At 42.1% G+C, this 17,225-nt stretch overlaps 1 protein-coding gene across 2 annotated transcripts in view; it reads left to right on the top strand.

Annotated features, from left to right (window-relative positions):
• Positions 1-200: 200 nt before the first annotated feature.
• nlk2 (nemo-like kinase, type 2) overlaps positions 201-17,225 on the top strand; it is a 45,005-nt gene continuing 27,980 nt past the window's right edge. Inside the window, exons 1-2 of one of the 2 annotated variants that reach the window (XM_075474155.1) lie at positions 201-493; positions 1,425-1,969. In XM_075474155.1, coding sequence (XP_075330270.1) covers positions 1,503-1,969 — 467 coding nt within the window. In that variant the 5' untranslated portion in view covers positions 201-493; positions 1,425-1,502. Of the gene's footprint in view, positions 1,970-17,225 lie in introns of both variants that reach the window. The other variant, XM_075474154.1, reaches the window with a different exon arrangement.

Here is a 17,225-nt window from a genome sequence, read left to right as displayed (position 1 = left end):
GTGATGTAATTTGTTTTTGGAAGCATGTGTTCCTACAATGTTATTTTTTACAACAGAAAGACAAATTCACTGTTGTTATCACTGGGTCCCGAGGCTAGCTGTCAACACCGCTGGCAACCCATTCAGCCAACGCTATTGGCTGTGCGTGGTGACGATCAAGGAGATTACAAACACGTCACTGCGGTACGACATGTGATTGGATGGCTCTCCTGCATAATCTCACCGCCGTGTAGCTAAGAATGTGTTCACCATGTTGGATCAACTATTTATCTGAGTTGTTTTGTGATCAATCATCTGAACGTGTCAGCGGAGTGCCGTTGGCCCGGAGTGTGGACACGCGGCTGGATGGCTTCCCCGTCCGGGGCTGACAGCAGCAGGGCCCGCCGACATGACCACAAGGACGATTCTTTCGACTTGGAGACACGGTCGCCTATCAGCTAGCTCCGAGCTGTCAGGTTGAATAGCCTCCTCTTATCTTGACACAGGTGGCAAGGTAATTTGCATTAACTTGCATTAAAAAAAAAAGATTGAACTTTTCCCTCGCATTTTTTTAACCGAGTCTCCCTGGATGTGTGCTTTATGAACCACGGAAGAACAGACTTAGAGCGTCCGAAACACAAGGCTTGTCGCCGGGGGATTTAAGTTTGCCAGCCGGACGGTGAGGATTCCTGCCGTGATATTTAGAGTTCTGCTCGCAGCTTCGTCACTCGTCGGAATGATGGGGGTTTCTGTCTGGGTGGGCTGCTCGGTGGAGTGCCGCTGTAATATGTGAGTGGAGTGGATGGCGGTGGCCTGGGCCTGCCTGCCTGCCTGTCTGCCTGCGTCCGCTGCTGTGTTGTCGCCTGTGCTGAGATACACCCCCTCTGCGCCGGATCTGCGGCGTTAATTACGGCTCGGAGATTACCCCTTTTTACCAAGTAGTTACCTGGCTGGCGCACAAATCGGAAGAGGACTCCGTTTTGGACTAGTAGATGCGGTTTCCAAACCGTGTGGAGCCCCCTTGGCGGGAGGATCTGCGGCACCGGTCCGGAGCGTGTGGAAAACTTGGGGACTTTTTTATAATGAATGTTCTCCTTCCCTGACAGAATTTAGATGACACTGTACCACCAAGGCAGGGAAGCCATCTCTATCATGAGATACATCAAGGGTCACCAACTTTATTTATTGGAGGGGGCTCTTTTCTACTGAAACAGTTCGATTGCTCCTTTTTTCAGATTTTTAGACTTTGGTCACTGCTGTACATGCTCGCGACATGCCTTAGCCTCAGATCACTGTAGTCAAATGGTGCACGAGCGAGACAGTTAATTTACTGGAAGTGGGTCAGATCCTTGTTGGCATTATGATAAAGACACAGTGTTTGATTCTTTCTAAAGGAAAACACTGGCTGATGTGCGGTAATTTGAAACCTTGATCTGTTGTTTTAGCCGAGGTGCTGCACTCTGGTGACCATCATCATCACTTTTAGAAGCAGGTTCAGGAAGGGTGCACTTCAGCATCACTGAATGGCTCTTTGTGGCACAACTGCTGCAAATGTTCCAAAAATGATGGCTGCTTACAACGGTGGCTCCTCAGCAGTGGCTACCCATCACCACCACCAGCTCCAGCACCTTCCACCTCCCCACATGCACCACCACCACCCCCACCACCACCACCACGCGGGCCAGCATCACCTGCAGCACCCTGGCTCCGCCGCTGCCGTGCACACAGTCCAGCAGCACACGTCCACAGCTGCGGCTGCGGCTGTGATGCTGAATCCTGGTCAGCAGCAGCCTTACTTCCCATCCCCAGCCCCCGGACAAGCTCCCGGGCCGGCGGCGGCGGCGGCTCCCGCCCAGGTTCAAGCCACCGCTGCTGTCAAAGTTCACCACCACCACCATCACCCCCATCACCAAAACACGCACCACCTCCCACAGCAGCTGGATATAGAGCCTGACAGGCCCATCGGCTATGGAGCGTTTGGGGTTGTCTGGTAAGTGCACTACACTGTTTTTTTTCTTAAAATAACACTGGAAGTGTTTTACCTTTCCCGTCCAGCCACGACCACAGTTTTCACTGTCAGTTTAACATGAAAGTCACCTGGTAGAACCTTGAAACATGACATTTGTCTCACCTCAAGCCTGTGCACGAGGCATTAGAAAGTTTGTAAGTTTACCGGGAGTTTATTTAAAAGAACACTTTCCAGATAGCAGCTACACACTGCTGCTAACGCTACCGCTGCGTCGACGTCACGTCCGGTAACTCCCGGAATATGACTAATTGCATTGCTTGCACACCAACGGCTATGTCAACTTATGTTATCTGACATGTTATCTGTCATCTGTATTTATAGTGTTATTGTATGTGTGTTATGTAATCCTTTGTACTGTGTGTCTTGATGTCTTTTTGTTTGTATGGACCTTGAGTCTGAAGCTATAGCTTCTTGAATCTTGACACATACCGCCTGCCGTAGTTCAACAAGTTGCAACGCACTTTTGAAAACGCGAGGCGCTAGAGAGCAACTTCATTCGACTTTGCAAAATAAAATTGCACCACGAGATGGGGGAAGAAATTACACAGTGTCCCTTTAAAGGTCCCATGGCATGAAATTTTCACTTTTTAAGGTTGTTTAACATTATGAGTTCCCCTAGCCTGCCTGCGGTCCCCCAGTGGCTAAAAATGACGATAGACCTAAACCATGCACTGGAAATTATTCTCCGCCTTTGGAAATGTGACCATGCAGATGGCCTGATCGGGAAAGCCGCCGCTTATGACGTGGAGGTTGTTTCCACCCAGAGCCAATAAACTGCCTTTCCCCGCCCACAGCTCTTTGGCCAGCTCATTGCACTGTATATCGATGTAAAAAATCTGTTTAGAACTCCTGCATCAGAACCTCTAAAGAGCCAGTGGACAGATTTAGTTTTTTTCTGGGAAAGTGACAACAGAACTGAAGAGATTTGTGTATGTGTGCGCCAAACATTTCACCAAAGAATGTTTCCAGAACTTGGGCTAATACCGAGCCCAAGGGAGAGCCCAGACACCCTGCGGAGGAATCTCATTTCAGCCGCCTGTATTCGCGATCTCGTTCTCTCGGTCACTACCCACAGCTCGTGACCATAGGTGAGGGTAGGAACATAGATTGACCGGTAAATCGAGAGCTTCACCTTCTGGCTCAGCTGATTTTTCACTACGACGGGCCGGTGCAGAGACCACTGCAGACACAGCACCGATCCGCCTGTCAACCTCCTGCTCCATTCGTCTCTCACTTGGGGAAGGATCTCATTCCCGAGTAAGTAATTTAACGCTCTATTATTGTGTTGCTTTCCTGTATGTACAGTATAGTTACATAGCTTGTTATCACAGGAAAGGGTTTGTATCGTTAGCAGCTAACGTTAGCTAACGGTTAGCTATGCAGCTAATAGCATCTGCAAGCACTTATCTCTGCCAACTGGGCTGTTGGAGGTGTTTGCATGCCAATGAGATGGTTAGCTCGCTCATTTTAGACCAAAACCCCCTACTTCAAGCTTCCTGAAGAAGAATGAATCCGCAAATTCAGTGCATTTCATCAGGATAATGATTCATTCATGGTTCCAGAGTCAAAACGGTCAGTCTGTCTGTGTCGTTAGCTCTGCAGCTAATAGCTCGGTCACTGTCGCTAATGTAACAGTAAATAGCATGAGGTATGCAAGTGAACACCTCATTTACTGTAACGCCAGTGTTGTGTACTTATTTGTTATTTTGATAGCCGTCCTGCTGTTGGTGTTATGGCGCGCACGATATCTGCCTTTCCCCTGATTGAAATGACTCGCGCTACGTGCATCTTTGCAAACCAGAGCAATCAGCTGAGAATGTCAAAATCCTCACTCCTGCTTTCCCCTTCACGCACGCCTTTTTTGCTGTGTCTGGTGTAGCACTTGCTTGATGTTTGACTGTGTTAGGAGAGTTGTTCAGTAACTAGTTCGTCATATTGTCAAAGTAAGCTCATTTCAACAGGTTTTGCTAGTTTTACGGCATAGGGCTGCCGTGCCATCTACGTGCCATAGCGATTCACAAAACATTTGCGCAAGGTACCACAGGCGTAAGTAAGGCCACACCCCCACTAAACAGCTCATTCTGAGGAACCTAAAGGCCGGCGCACACCTTTACGATTCGTGTACGATTTTCTCGGCCCGATGACTTCGCATGGGAATAGTGAAGGTGTGCGGTAGCAGCCGACAAACGATTTTGTCGCTTGTCGTTTCATCGGATCAAATCAAACATGTTTGATATTTCCATACGGATTTTCCTTGTGCCGAATACAATCGTATGTGTGTGCGGTCTCTGTTCCGATGTCATCGCGCAGGATTATTTAAACAGCCAATGGGAATAGCGCACTTAGTCACGTTGGACGACTACGACACAAACATGGCTGCCTCCAGTTTGAAAGTCACGTGATTTGTGGCTTCCTATTTCGGTCATGTGATAACATTCGGTCAAAAAAATCGCAAGTGTGTGCTGTAGGGGTGGGCGATATGGGCAAAAAAAAATATCTCGATATTTTTTTAGGATTTTCACGATAAAGATATTTTGACGATATTTAAAAAAAAATTAAAACTTGCGTTAAGATCACAATAAAATGAACACAAGCATGCAAGTCTAAGTACACACGCCTGGTACAGTGAAACTGTGAATGGCTCATTAAATCAGTTATGGTTCCTTTGATCGCTCTACCGTTACTTGGATAACTGTGGCAATTCTAGAGCTAATACATGCAAAACGAGCGCTGACCTTCGGGGATGCGTGCATTTATCAGACCAAAAACCCATGCGGGGTGCCTCTCGGGGTGCCGCGGACGCTTTGGTGAGTCTAGATAACCTCGAGCCGTTTCTCAGGCTACTTCTCCCTCCGGAGAGGGAGCCTGAGAAACGGCTACCACATCCAAGGAAGGCAGCAGGCGCGCAAATTACCCACTCCCGACTCGGGGAGGTAGTGATGAAAAATAACAATACAGGACTCTTTAAATCCTTTAACGGGGATCAATTGAAGGGCAAGTCTGGTGCCAGCAGCCGCGGTAATTCCAGCTCCAATAGCGTATCTTAAAGTTGCTGCAGTCAAAAAGCTCGTAGTTGGATCTCGGGATTGAGCTGACGGTCCGCCGCGAGGCGAGCTGCCGTCTGTCCCAGCCCCTGCCTCTCGGCGCCCCCTCGATGCTCTTAGCTGAGTGTCCCGTGGGGTCCGAAGCGTTTACTTTGAAAAAATTAGAGTGTTCAAAGCAGGGCGTGGCGTGGCGCCATGGTAAGGGCAGAGGACTACTGGCGTCGCACTTTACTGATTTTTAGCAATTGAAAAAAAAAAATATATATATATGTAGCCTATATCTCGATATTGCAAAATTACTCATCGTCAAAACAACATTCACGATAATTTCGCCAGCGATACATATCGCCCACCCCTAGTGTGCGGTGGACGTGCGAGTGTGTCAAATACGGTCCGAATTGTTAAGCCGATCACCCGACAAACGATGCAACGATGACATCGTAAAGGTGTGCGCCGGCCTTAAGGAAAGCTCATTTTTGGGACTGGCTGTAATTCTGCACCAAGGCAGAATTTTGGGGAAAAAATTTCAGATACAGTATTAGGGGACCACTAAAGCCTATAAAGATACATAAAAGCCTCCATTTATTTTCATGCCATAGGATCTTTAAGGCACCCATGCTCACCCAATTAAAAGTAATCATAAACACTCTTGTAAAGTTTACTGTGATCAATTATTTTTTTTTCCCCAGCATTTAAATGTTTGTTCAGGCACTAATTTGGTTGACTATGGTCAACAGCTGTTTTGTGCATGATATGTATTAATTGACATGACAAGGTGCGTGCACAAGTTAGATTATTTTATCTGGTGATTACTTGCGGTATCCACTTGAACTGCTGAATGCCATTCAGCCTCGTGATGAGAAATGGAATCAATTTCCTTTACTGTTTGACTTCAGAAGTCTGTTGGAAACTGCATGCCTGGAGTTGAACCATTTAGGATGGTGGGATGCTCAAAATGCTGCTAAAGTGCATGGGATGTGTAGTACCCTATTTATTTATTGCACATACTAAAGATAAAGCTGTCACGGTAGTGTCAATTTAGTTGACAATTGATTGTTATTAAAACAATTGTCATTTTTTAAATTTAATTTCTGTGTTCATTTTTGTGTCATTATAGCAACAGCCAAACAATAACTTATTATGATTTATTCCACCTGTGAATGATAACAGTCATCAATTGGGAATCCTTGCTTAAAAAACATGAATAAAACCAAATAAGCTGATGTACAAACCCTTTCACCTGAATATACAGTTAGATATATACCGTGTTAGCTTTTAAAAAATAGCATTAGATAACATAACCTATCTTTTTTCATCGTTCGATCTCCAAGTTTGTGTTAGAAAAGCTTTTGTTGGTTAGTGTGCTAATTAGCCATGAAAATCAATGGAGTGTCAGAGGGCCAAACCATAATGGAGTGAACTTATCTGAATGTTAAATATCATCTAACTGTCTCTGTGGAGAAATGTAACTCTGTTGGACTTGAGTAGGAGCCAAATAAACCAAGATTACTGTCCCAGATCTGGCAGCTATCAGTCGATATATACAGCAAGTTATCTAATGGGATCGAGTGAAAGCGAACTTACATTGTAAAACTTGGCTTTTTACAAAAGTTGAAATGGGAGAAGTATCTTGGGACAGACGATATTGATGATCTGTGCTCCCTATTTAAGTCTTTCAGTAAACCATAGTTGGATAATTTGTGATTATTCTTTTTGCCTCTGTGAGTTTTTTTTAAATTTTTTTCTCAAATTCCTGTATTTGTTTGATGTTTCAGAAGTTTGGTTTGTTTATATTGGCACTAATCTGATTCCACAAGCCCCCCACAAGTTGACACAGTTTACGGTGGTCTTTATGAAATGTCTGACACCAGTTTTCACATTGAGCTGTTTTACGGCCACAACGCTCCATCCCACACCATTCTTCCATGGCGTCCGTCTCCTCTGAACTCACTCGTACTCAGTAATCCTAAAAGTACATGATCACCATATGATGGCTTGTAGTAAAGAGTTTCAGAGCTCACACTAGCACACAAAGCAACACCGGCTCACACTATCACCCACTTAAAGGTGGGGTCTGTGATGTTTTCTGGAGCATTTTTTTTATCATATTGTCTGAAAACCTCCTCACGACCCCATTGCACCCACTAAAATAGAATGTTTGGGAAAAAAACGAAATCTTTTTGTCCATTGTAGAGGGTGTAGCAAGAGGAAATGTCTGACCAATAGAAGTAATGATGAGAGTTACTTCTATTGGATTCTGACACGCCAATCAACCGTCAGCCCCCCTCCCCCCTCCCGCCTGCGCGCTCACAGACTCGTGACTCGTTCATGTGTTTTGAAGGCGTGGTTTCGAGGGGTGGGCTGAAGGGAGAGGCAAGGTTGTGTATTTTCAAAAATATAGCTTGCAGGAACCGTTTTTCCAAGATCTCAGACCTAGTGCTGGGCGGTATGACCAAAAATACATATCACGGTATTTTTTCACGGTATTTTTTCACGGTATTTTTTTTTTTTTTCATGCATAATTAGGTGTTCACAGCATTTTCTACAGATTGAGAACAGAATTAAAAATAAAAATTCTTCAAAATAATTCCTTCGTTAATAATTGGTCACACAGAACTTTATTGTATTAATATTAACATCTTCATTGTAAACAAATGAATAACATTAATTACACTGGTCGGACTGTTCAGCTGTTTCAGACTGATACCTCCGGTTCAGGCTGGTCCTCATCCTCAACACGCACGTCTCTTTTTCAATCGTGGAAAATATTTTTCAATACTCATCTGGATTGAAGCAGCAAACATTCAGTGTAAGAGTTTAAAAAACCTACTTTATTTGATTCACATCTAATAGTGTTTTGACCTCGACAACCCAACTTCATTTATTTTTTTTTATTTTTTTACGGCAAACTTTCGACTAGTTAACTTTATAAAGAAGGCGTAATCGCTTGTTTGCTATGGGTCGGGACAATATTGTATTAAAAATATAAAATATTTTTATAGGACTTTTTAATGGGAGCTAATCTAACGCGACGCTGAAGCTAGCAATGCTTACACGCTTCCAGGGATGATCTCGCTGATGGAGACACACGCGGTGTGCACGGAGGGGAGGGGCTGTGTGTGTGTGTGTGTTAGGGGTGGGTATTGGCAAAGAAGTCACGATTCGATTCGAATCACGATTCACATGCCACGATGCGATTCTATTATGATGCATCACAATACTTGAATTATTGCGATGCATTGCGATATTTTCACTGAACATACTTAAAAAAACTGGCTGACTGGCTGTGTATGATCTGGATAGTGTCTTCAATTGATACATAACTCAAAGCAAATCAATTCATAACTGTATTTATTGAAACAACTTTTGGAGGTATTGCCATTAAAACAAATATTACTGGACACAAATATTACTATTACTGGACACACTCATCACAAAAAGTGTATAGGATTTATAAAACTTAAAATAATAAAATAGGGATGATCAGTACAGACAAAAAAAGTGCATAGGCTTTATACAACTATAAAAAATATATACATATATTGCAAACATCCCTTACAGCGAAATGCATCAATTGCATGTGTCCTATCATTAAAGGCATAAAAAAAATATATATATATATATATTTTTTTAAATAATCAATACTTGGCGTCCAGAATCGATGCAGTAGATCGCGAAAATTAGAATCGCGATGCATCGTCATGACGATTATTTTGCACACCCCTAGTGTGTGTGTGTAGGCTGACAGAGAGACGGGGGGGAGAGCAGGGAAAGGAAATGCAGCTTAACGAATACGAGTACTTTTTAAATAGCGTTAAAAATAATAATGAAACGCAATATGTGGCGGCCGGTGTTGAATCTGTGGCGCACCGTCTATGTGTGGGAAACACTGCTATCCACCTTCACCTTCGGGTAACGCAAGTGCTTATTACCACCTCGCACCCAGACAGTAAACATGCGTGTTTAGAAGCGCAACACTGAAAAGGGTCCCGTCTCAAACAATGTCGCGCGACGCAGCGTTCCCCCCGTTCTGTAATCAAATACACCGGTATGGCGGTATATTAAAAAATCATATCATAACGAAATTATAAACCGGTATTCGGTGTGAACCGGTATACCGCCCAGCACTACTCAGACCCCACCTTTAACTGACAGAATTACTTGACTCACAGTTTTATTTTCAAATACTTCCATTTGCCTGCAGTTCAACGTGTCCAGTTGGTTCGGATCCCTCTTTTAGGCATCATCATATGTTAAACTGGCTCAGGTTGTAGAAAGACAGTACTACAGAATGTAATTGCTATCCTATAAGTTTAAATTCAGGTCAAAACATGTACAGTAATTTCTCTGGAACATATCTGCTCCCTAAAGTATTCAGAGGCTAATGTTAAGAATGCTTGCTACTTTTCACCAAAGGTAATAGGTTTATGATAGGAAGGTAAAGCCACTGATGTTGCATTCAGTGAAAAATGTTCCAACTTCTGACTGGGGTGAAAATAAATTGAATTAAAGAATTTTAAATGAAAGAATACAGAATTCTTTTAGATCTAATCTGCTTCTTAAGCAAACTATAATACCGCTGATCAAAATATGCAAAGAAAAACAAAGATTTACTACTTCTGAGGTACAGCACTGCAACATGAGTTTAAGTTGGGTGGAGATGAAGATGAGGAGGCTGCATATTTCTACTCTGAACTGGGAGTGAGAGATAGAAATCCACTCTCAATTTGAGCCGCTCATAATTTGCAAAGTGCAACAGTCGTGTAGTGTTTCTTTTCTTTTCTTGTTTTCATTTTTTAATTTAATTTGAGTTTTTGAGTCGGCAGTAACTTCAGACATCCACACTCATGCTCTGAAGCACAGAAAAAAGTTTCTCTTTGCTTCTTTTTCTTCCTGTCCTTTCAGAATAAAACATAGTAGTAGTGCTGTAGTCCATGACTTTATGATCAGGAGACGCTCACTGAAACGCAGTGAAGCTGTGTGGCTAAAGTTAAACAGTTGGTCACGTTAAGTCTAGAGTTTGGAACTTAAGCAGAGGACAGGGCAAAATGAGTTGATATTAGAGTATTTTTACCTGAGGATGTAATCAGGTTTATGTTCGTGTAGATCCTGTGTTATAACAAGAGGCAAACTGCATCTGTGTTGCTGGTAAATTACAGACCCCTCGTTATCAACACTTCTACTTGTTTGCAACTCTACGTTGATTTGTGGTGCTCCTCTTTTAGTCCTTATTGAAATGTATTGAATGATGAGAGCAGTTCTAGAATGTCACCTTCAGAACTGGACATTCCCATCAGCTCAATTTATAATTTGCGACCATGTGCAAATTCAGCTGTCTTAATAAATGGGGTGAAGAAGTAATATAAAAATAAATTTAGTTTGAAGAGATCTTTCTTTTGCATGAAAACCATCCTTTCGTTAACTTTAATGTTGTACAGTTTGTTTGAAAGAATCAAAAAATACTTTTGTCCACCAATTTAGGAGCATTTTTGCTCCCTTGCTAAGAAGTTTAGCAGTTTCCAGTAGGGGTGGGTATTGGCAAAGAAGTCACGATTCGATTCGAATCAGGATTCACATGCCACGATGCGATACTGTCACGATACTTGAATTATTGCGATGCATTGCGATATTTTCACTGAACATACTTTAAAAAAAAAATACAGCCATTACCAGTGGCTGACTGGCTGTGTATGATCTGGATAGTGTCTTCAATTGATACATAACTCAAAGCAAATCAATTCATAACTGTATTTATTGAAACAACTTTTGGAGGTACTGCCATTAAAACAAATATTACTGGACACACTCATCACAAAAAGTGTATAGGATTTATAAAACTTAAAATAACAAAATAGGGATGATCAGTACAGACAAAAAAAGTGCATAGGCTTTATAAAACTATATAAAAAAAAATAAAAAAAAATATTGCAAACATCCCTTGCAGTGAAATGCGTCAATTGCATGTGTCCTTTCATTAAAGGCATAAAAAGCCCCCCCAAAAAAAAAAAAAAAAAAAATCGATACTTGGCGTCAAGAATCGATGCAGTAGATCACGAAAATTAGAATTGCGATGCATCGTCATGACGATTATTTTGCACACCCCTAGTTTCCAGGCTCATAGCAGAACTGCTGCCCTTTCTCAATGTTGTCCTGTTTAACCCGCGGGGTGGAAGGCCGCAGATTCAGTCAGTGGGAAAGCAGGAAAGCTCCTGTCTTGTTTTACTGGAGTATTTGGATACAGTTTTTTGCGCAACATAATCCCAGAGGTACAACTAGGGGACAGTGAGTAGCTCTCAACTTGGTTTGTTTGGCATAATCAAGCTTCAAAGCAGAGGTGACTTGTCAGTAAACTTTGGAAATCGCCTAAAAAGATGGATAGAAATTGAAAAAGATTCCAAGATAACCGCAGCCCTTTGCCAAGTGCAGAAAAATATAGTAGACCTGGGCAAGGAAAATGGGATGCTGACCCAAGGCAGCAACAGTGTGTGCAGTGCTCACTTTGACATCAGATCAGAGTTTTGCATTTTGAGACACGGAGGATTAATCTCTTAAATTTACATAGAAAACACGGATATAAGCATTGTCATTGTTTTATTATTGAGTTATTTGATTATTAAAGGGGAAGATCCTTTTTTTTTTTTTTTTTAAACCTGGACCTTATTTCTGGCATAAAATACGTTCATCTACTCACCGATAACAGTTTGGTGAAAGTCGGTGTCCTTCGGACGATATTTAAATCACTCGAGATCTGCGTATATCCACATAACGGGAGAGAACAGGGCAGAGACAATACAGCCTCTAAATAAGGCATTATCTGTCTTTATTTCACCAATACTTTAAGAATGAAAGAACGCGTACTATTGCACTGTTAGCTCAGAGCTGCCGTGTTGTTGTTAATAGGAGCTATCGGGGGGCTTTCTACCCACGAGTCTACTGGGATGATGTCATCGACGCGCACTGCTGCAGCACAGCTTATTCACTCCGTGCTCTGTGACGGTCGGCTAACTTCACACGCAGTTTGCTGCTGCTAGTTTTGTGCAACATGGCAGGATATTGATCAGATGGACGACTACTTTGAGTATGATGTACGTCCTTACCGGAGTGAATGAGCTGTAAAGACAGATAATGCCTTATTTAGAGGCTGTATTGTCTCTGCCCTGTTTTCTCCCGTTATATGGATATACGCGGATCCCGAGTGATCTAAATATCTTCCGAAGGACGTCGACTTTCACCAAACTGTTATCGGTGAGGAGATGAACGTATTTTATTACAGAAATAAGATCCAAGTTTAAAAAAATTAAAAAAAACGAACTTCCCCTTTAAGTCAACAAGAGTTTACAAATTGTGAAAATGTATGTTGATTAAATAAGGTTATTTCAATCTTATGACTGCCAACAGTGGTACTGCCTCCTGTTTGTGTGCGGACCAATAATGTTTGTACACAAAAAAACCATCTGTATAATTGTATAAAATATTATTCTATTAACAAGTTTTTTAACAAGTTTTCTAACAGTTTTCCTATGTTCATGAAGACAAAAAAGGAAGCTTTGAATCTCCTTTCCTGAGCATTTACAGAATTTGATCAGCTCTCCTTATGGCTGCAACTTAGATTCTTCTGTATCATTTCAGTCAGTTTGCAGTGTTTCCTGCAGGATTTCCTTGAAGGTGCGGTGGCAGGACCCCGCCAACCATGGAGACCCCCTGGGGGCCCCGACCCCCAGGTTGGGAACCAATAATTTATATCACGCTGATATCACAATATAACACAATTACACATGTTTCCAGTTATTCTCTTTATTTACAACTGTCACTCAGAAATGCCCATAATGTAAAACAGTGTTGTGTTATAAAAAGTATCTTCTTCTTTCTTTAAAATTAATCTTTTTATTGTTCCTTTTTCAGATAAACTTAGTGTGTGCCTAATGACAACACAAAGTGTTGTTAAATTATATTAAATTAAACATTTGCTAATGGATAAAATAAGTTTGTCACGAACAGACACGAGAGAGAGACAGATCAATGGCACATCTGGCAGGCTGGCTCAGAGTATTTTATTCTCCTGGGTTTCTGGAAGAACAGCTCTAAGGCCTTCTGATAAGGGAACTCCAGGACTGGAGGTCCATTGATGCTCAGGCGCATGCACGCAGCCAGGTGCTCCCCCTGTAACCTGTTTCTCAGATCTGTTTTCACCTATTATGAATATTTTAAAATTACATCAGTGAAATGCCAGATGTTACTGAGTGTGTATTTTATTATAACATATTAAAGTGTTACCCTATTCATAGTAGAGAAATCTCTCTCACAGTTAACACTGGAAAAGGGGCACAGTCAAGGCTATTGCTGCCAACTTACTGAGTGACGGGTAGAGCTGGGACCACTCATCATGTTGAGATGCCAGCTTCGTCAAAATGTGCAGCTGATCCATATCCTGAGAGAAAGAGAAAGATCATTACCCTTACATTGTGAATACTGGTGGATTTTGTCAGGTAGGGCAACTAGGCATTCTCATCTCTTCTACCTGAAAAGCTCCAACAACTAAGTGGTGTTTAAATGATTCCCATTCCTGGATAACCACATTTTCTGGTTGGTGAGGCAGGAATTTTTGTGACAGTATTTGGAGGTTTGAGGTGTTATTTTCCAAATCTGAAGGTGCTGCTCCAAATATGTGGAAGGCACCCAGTATGTCTAGGTTCTCAAACCTTCTGTCCAGGTTGTTGAGCAGGCCATCTAGATAAGGCTCCATCACCTAAATATGAAAGGAAATTACCATTTTGTTGAGTTCTGAGTCTGTCTTGTCTGAAGTGAATCGATTTAATAAGAACGCCTTATTTACTAATGTTGATTGGTTGATTTTGAAACCAGAAAAATAGGACCTCTCTCTGGAATCGTGACCAGAAGTCATCACCGCCCTCAATGCTGGCCCTGCCTCTCCTATCTCTCTCCTCCTCATGGCTTGCAATATCAAAGCCTCCCAAACCAGCAGGATCGTGCAGGTTGCTTTGGAAATCGGCCAGATATGACCCAGGGGGCTGCTGATTCCCAGCCTGTTTTATTGCCCTTATGGCGGCCATTGTAACTGGAACCTGAGAAAATAAGAATATTCCATCCACCAATAGCAGTATCTGTGAAGCCTAACACTAGCTTTATTACATAAAAGTTATTAAAATTATTACCTGCTCTTTAATTGACAAAAAGTTAACCATTTTCTTTTTGGAAAACCTTTGACAGGCGGGCTAAGTGGGGCAACACATCGGCCTGGAGATGCAGTGCTGCCACAAACCTGTAGGTGGAGCAGAACACATACAGCCCCTTGGCTGTAGGGCACTTATTCACCTTGACCTCCTCAGCCAATGCGGATAGTACAGCAGGCAGGTTCCGCTGAAGGCTCTGTATGGCCTGGTGCTGAGAGAGCCACCGTGTGTCTTTAACTACCTGATTATATTAAAATGTTAAAGGTTACATATTTATGCTGTAGACAAATGTAAACATATTGACACTATGTTTTTTTTTCTCCCTCACCGTAACTTTCAAGTCTTTCAGGCCTAAAAGGCCACTGGCAGCTGACAGAACTGCAGTTCTATTCGCACTGTTGCGAAAGTACAGGTGGAGCTGCTGCAAATGGTCCCTAAAAGTTGCCATGTACTGCACTCCCTGTGAGGCATCTCTGCAGGCCAGAGCCAACCGGTGAGCTTTACAGGCAACATGGACAACCCAAGGGTAGTCGTCCTGCAGCAGCTTTGCCACCCCATTCTGTCTCCCTATCCCAATACAAGTAGAGAGAGCAAATCATGGCATGCAACACAGTTACGACTGACGTTCGTACGAGCTCATTTAGGATACAGGGACTCATTGTCATATTGCCACATACATTTTTCACAATTATTCATTTAATTGTAAAAGATTTCCTTAACTGTTCAGCATTCTAGATACCTGGAACTTACCAGTCATTACAGCAGCACCATCTGTACCTAGGCCATAAAATTGGGCAGTTGGAATGTGCTTTTTTTGCAGCACTTCCTTAACAGCTCTCACAATTGTGACAGCCTTTCCATCTGGGACACTAACAATGTCTAGGAACTGACTGAACAGTTGTCCCTCTTTGTCTGCATACCTGGGGAGATTTGTAAACAATATCAGTAGCAGTAGCTATTTTATGTTCCTAATTTTCTGTCAATAATATATCCCTCCCTAATTTAGCCCTCCCTGAAAAAAGACTACCTTATGTGCAGATCCAATTGTCTTGTCACAGATACTTTCATCCAGCTCCAGTCCAATAGCCATACTGGTCTGGATTTCCTGTAGAATGGGCTCTTCAACCACTGATGCCAAAATCTCTAACATCTCATCAATAATGTAGTGAGAACGGTAATTGGCGTTTTTTCCGATCTATATTGTGAGAATAGAATGTTTTGAGGATAGGGAAGGTTACTACCAGTAGGCTATAATTTGCCAATAGTGTATGTGGATTAACAAAGTCCAAAATAAGTCACCTTTAACTTTTTGAAGTAATCACAACCCAACAGTTCTGCAAGATCTAGAAGATCTGCGTAGTTGGTGTGATGTGCTTGCTCTTTCTTCGCAAATGGTACAAGCATTTAAATCCACCAATGACAGCCTCATGCTCCAAAATAACATTTGGCTCAAATGCAACGAGAACTGAAGAACCTGCACACAATGTAACTGTCAATATTGCAATTCTGGACGTGGAAACAAGAAAAAATAGGGATATCATAACAATGACATTGCCTTGTGAGAGCGCTGCATGACACTTCACACTTCGCTTGTGGTGCTCCGATCCCATGTGCCTGTCTAAATGGTCAGACCTGTAGACTAAGCATCCCACTTCAATGAATGGTCTTTTTGTTTGGCCAGTTTTGGATGTCTGTTTATGCTGGCGACATATACGACAGAACATTCCTGTATGTAAAGACCAGAGTTATTCTTATTGCTACTAACAGATATGAATGAAGGAATTTGTTCATATTAACTCTTTCGGTGCCATTGACGTCTATAGACGTCAATTTAAAAAAAAACGTTGACTGCCAAAGACGTCTATAGACGTCAACTGCGTTTTTTAACGGAGTGGGCTGGGGGACAATCTAGCGGAGTTTGTCACTAAATCTTAGGCTTGTAAACACTAAACAGAGAATATACTGGCAAAATGACCCGCAAGGTGGCAGCAGTGCCACTTTGCACAAAAAAAAAAGAAGCGTGTTTTCTCCGTTTTTTTGAGTCAAACAGCTGTTTTTGGTGAAACCAACCTATGTTCTACTGTCTATTACTAAAGGACTGAAAATGGTAGAAACAAACTTTTTTTTTCCTGATGAAAGAAGAGAGTCTACTCTTTCGTTTGGTAATTTCGGTGTGTACATAGTCATAAGACACACTTTTCTGTCGGTCTTGGAAAATCAGTCAAAATACTGTAAAACACTTGGCAGTATGGGTCTCTCTGAACTGAAAATGGCTGGCAGCCAATGAGTTAAAGTATCCACACAAGTTAAGTCAAGTGGACTCAAGTAAATTCAGCATTATCGGCAGCAAAAACAACAAGCAGGATATGCAACACAATACTTGCCATGATCAGTGTTATAAAGCCATGATTTAAATCTAGGCTTGTCAACCCATGTAGGGTCCCAGCCTGAGGCCCTGTGTTTACCTGTCTTTTAAATGCTGCTCGGTCTTTCTTCTTCACTCTCTTCCCCCTGTTCACCTGATTCTGTTCTCAAGTCGGACTCTCTTTGTTCAGCCAGGCTGTGTTCTCCAGCTCCACTACTGCTACCTGCCTAAAATGTTCATTTCAGAACATTACATGGTGAAATGTGATGACAAATTATATTTAGTGTTTACAGTACTTCACATAAGATATATTGTGTGACTACTGTTACCTGCCTAAAGTGTTCATCATGACATTTGAAGACATTTAGCAAAAGGGGCAGGTGTTTATAATTTCAATTTACATGGACATGGTGAAATGAAAGTTGGGAATATTTACAGTACGCATACTAAATGGTTTATCCCCGCCATTATCACTGAGCTTGCTGTAGCCTAATGATGACGTGATTAAGCAGGGTACCGCAAGGAGTGTACATGTGGTCAACAAGTCAAACAAGAGAAGGTGGTGCTCAAAGACAAAAAAAAAAAAAGAAGAAAACACACACACACACAAAAGCGTG

Source organism: Odontesthes bonariensis, chromosome 9, assembly GCF_027942865.1.
Source record: "Odontesthes bonariensis isolate fOdoBon6 chromosome 9, fOdoBon6.hap1, whole genome shotgun sequence".
Classification (NCBI taxonomy): domain Eukaryota; kingdom Metazoa; phylum Chordata; class Actinopteri; order Atheriniformes; family Atherinopsidae; genus Odontesthes; species Odontesthes bonariensis.
The sequence above is the reverse complement of the archived record's forward strand: the minus strand, read 5'-3'. Positions and strand labels throughout refer to the sequence as shown.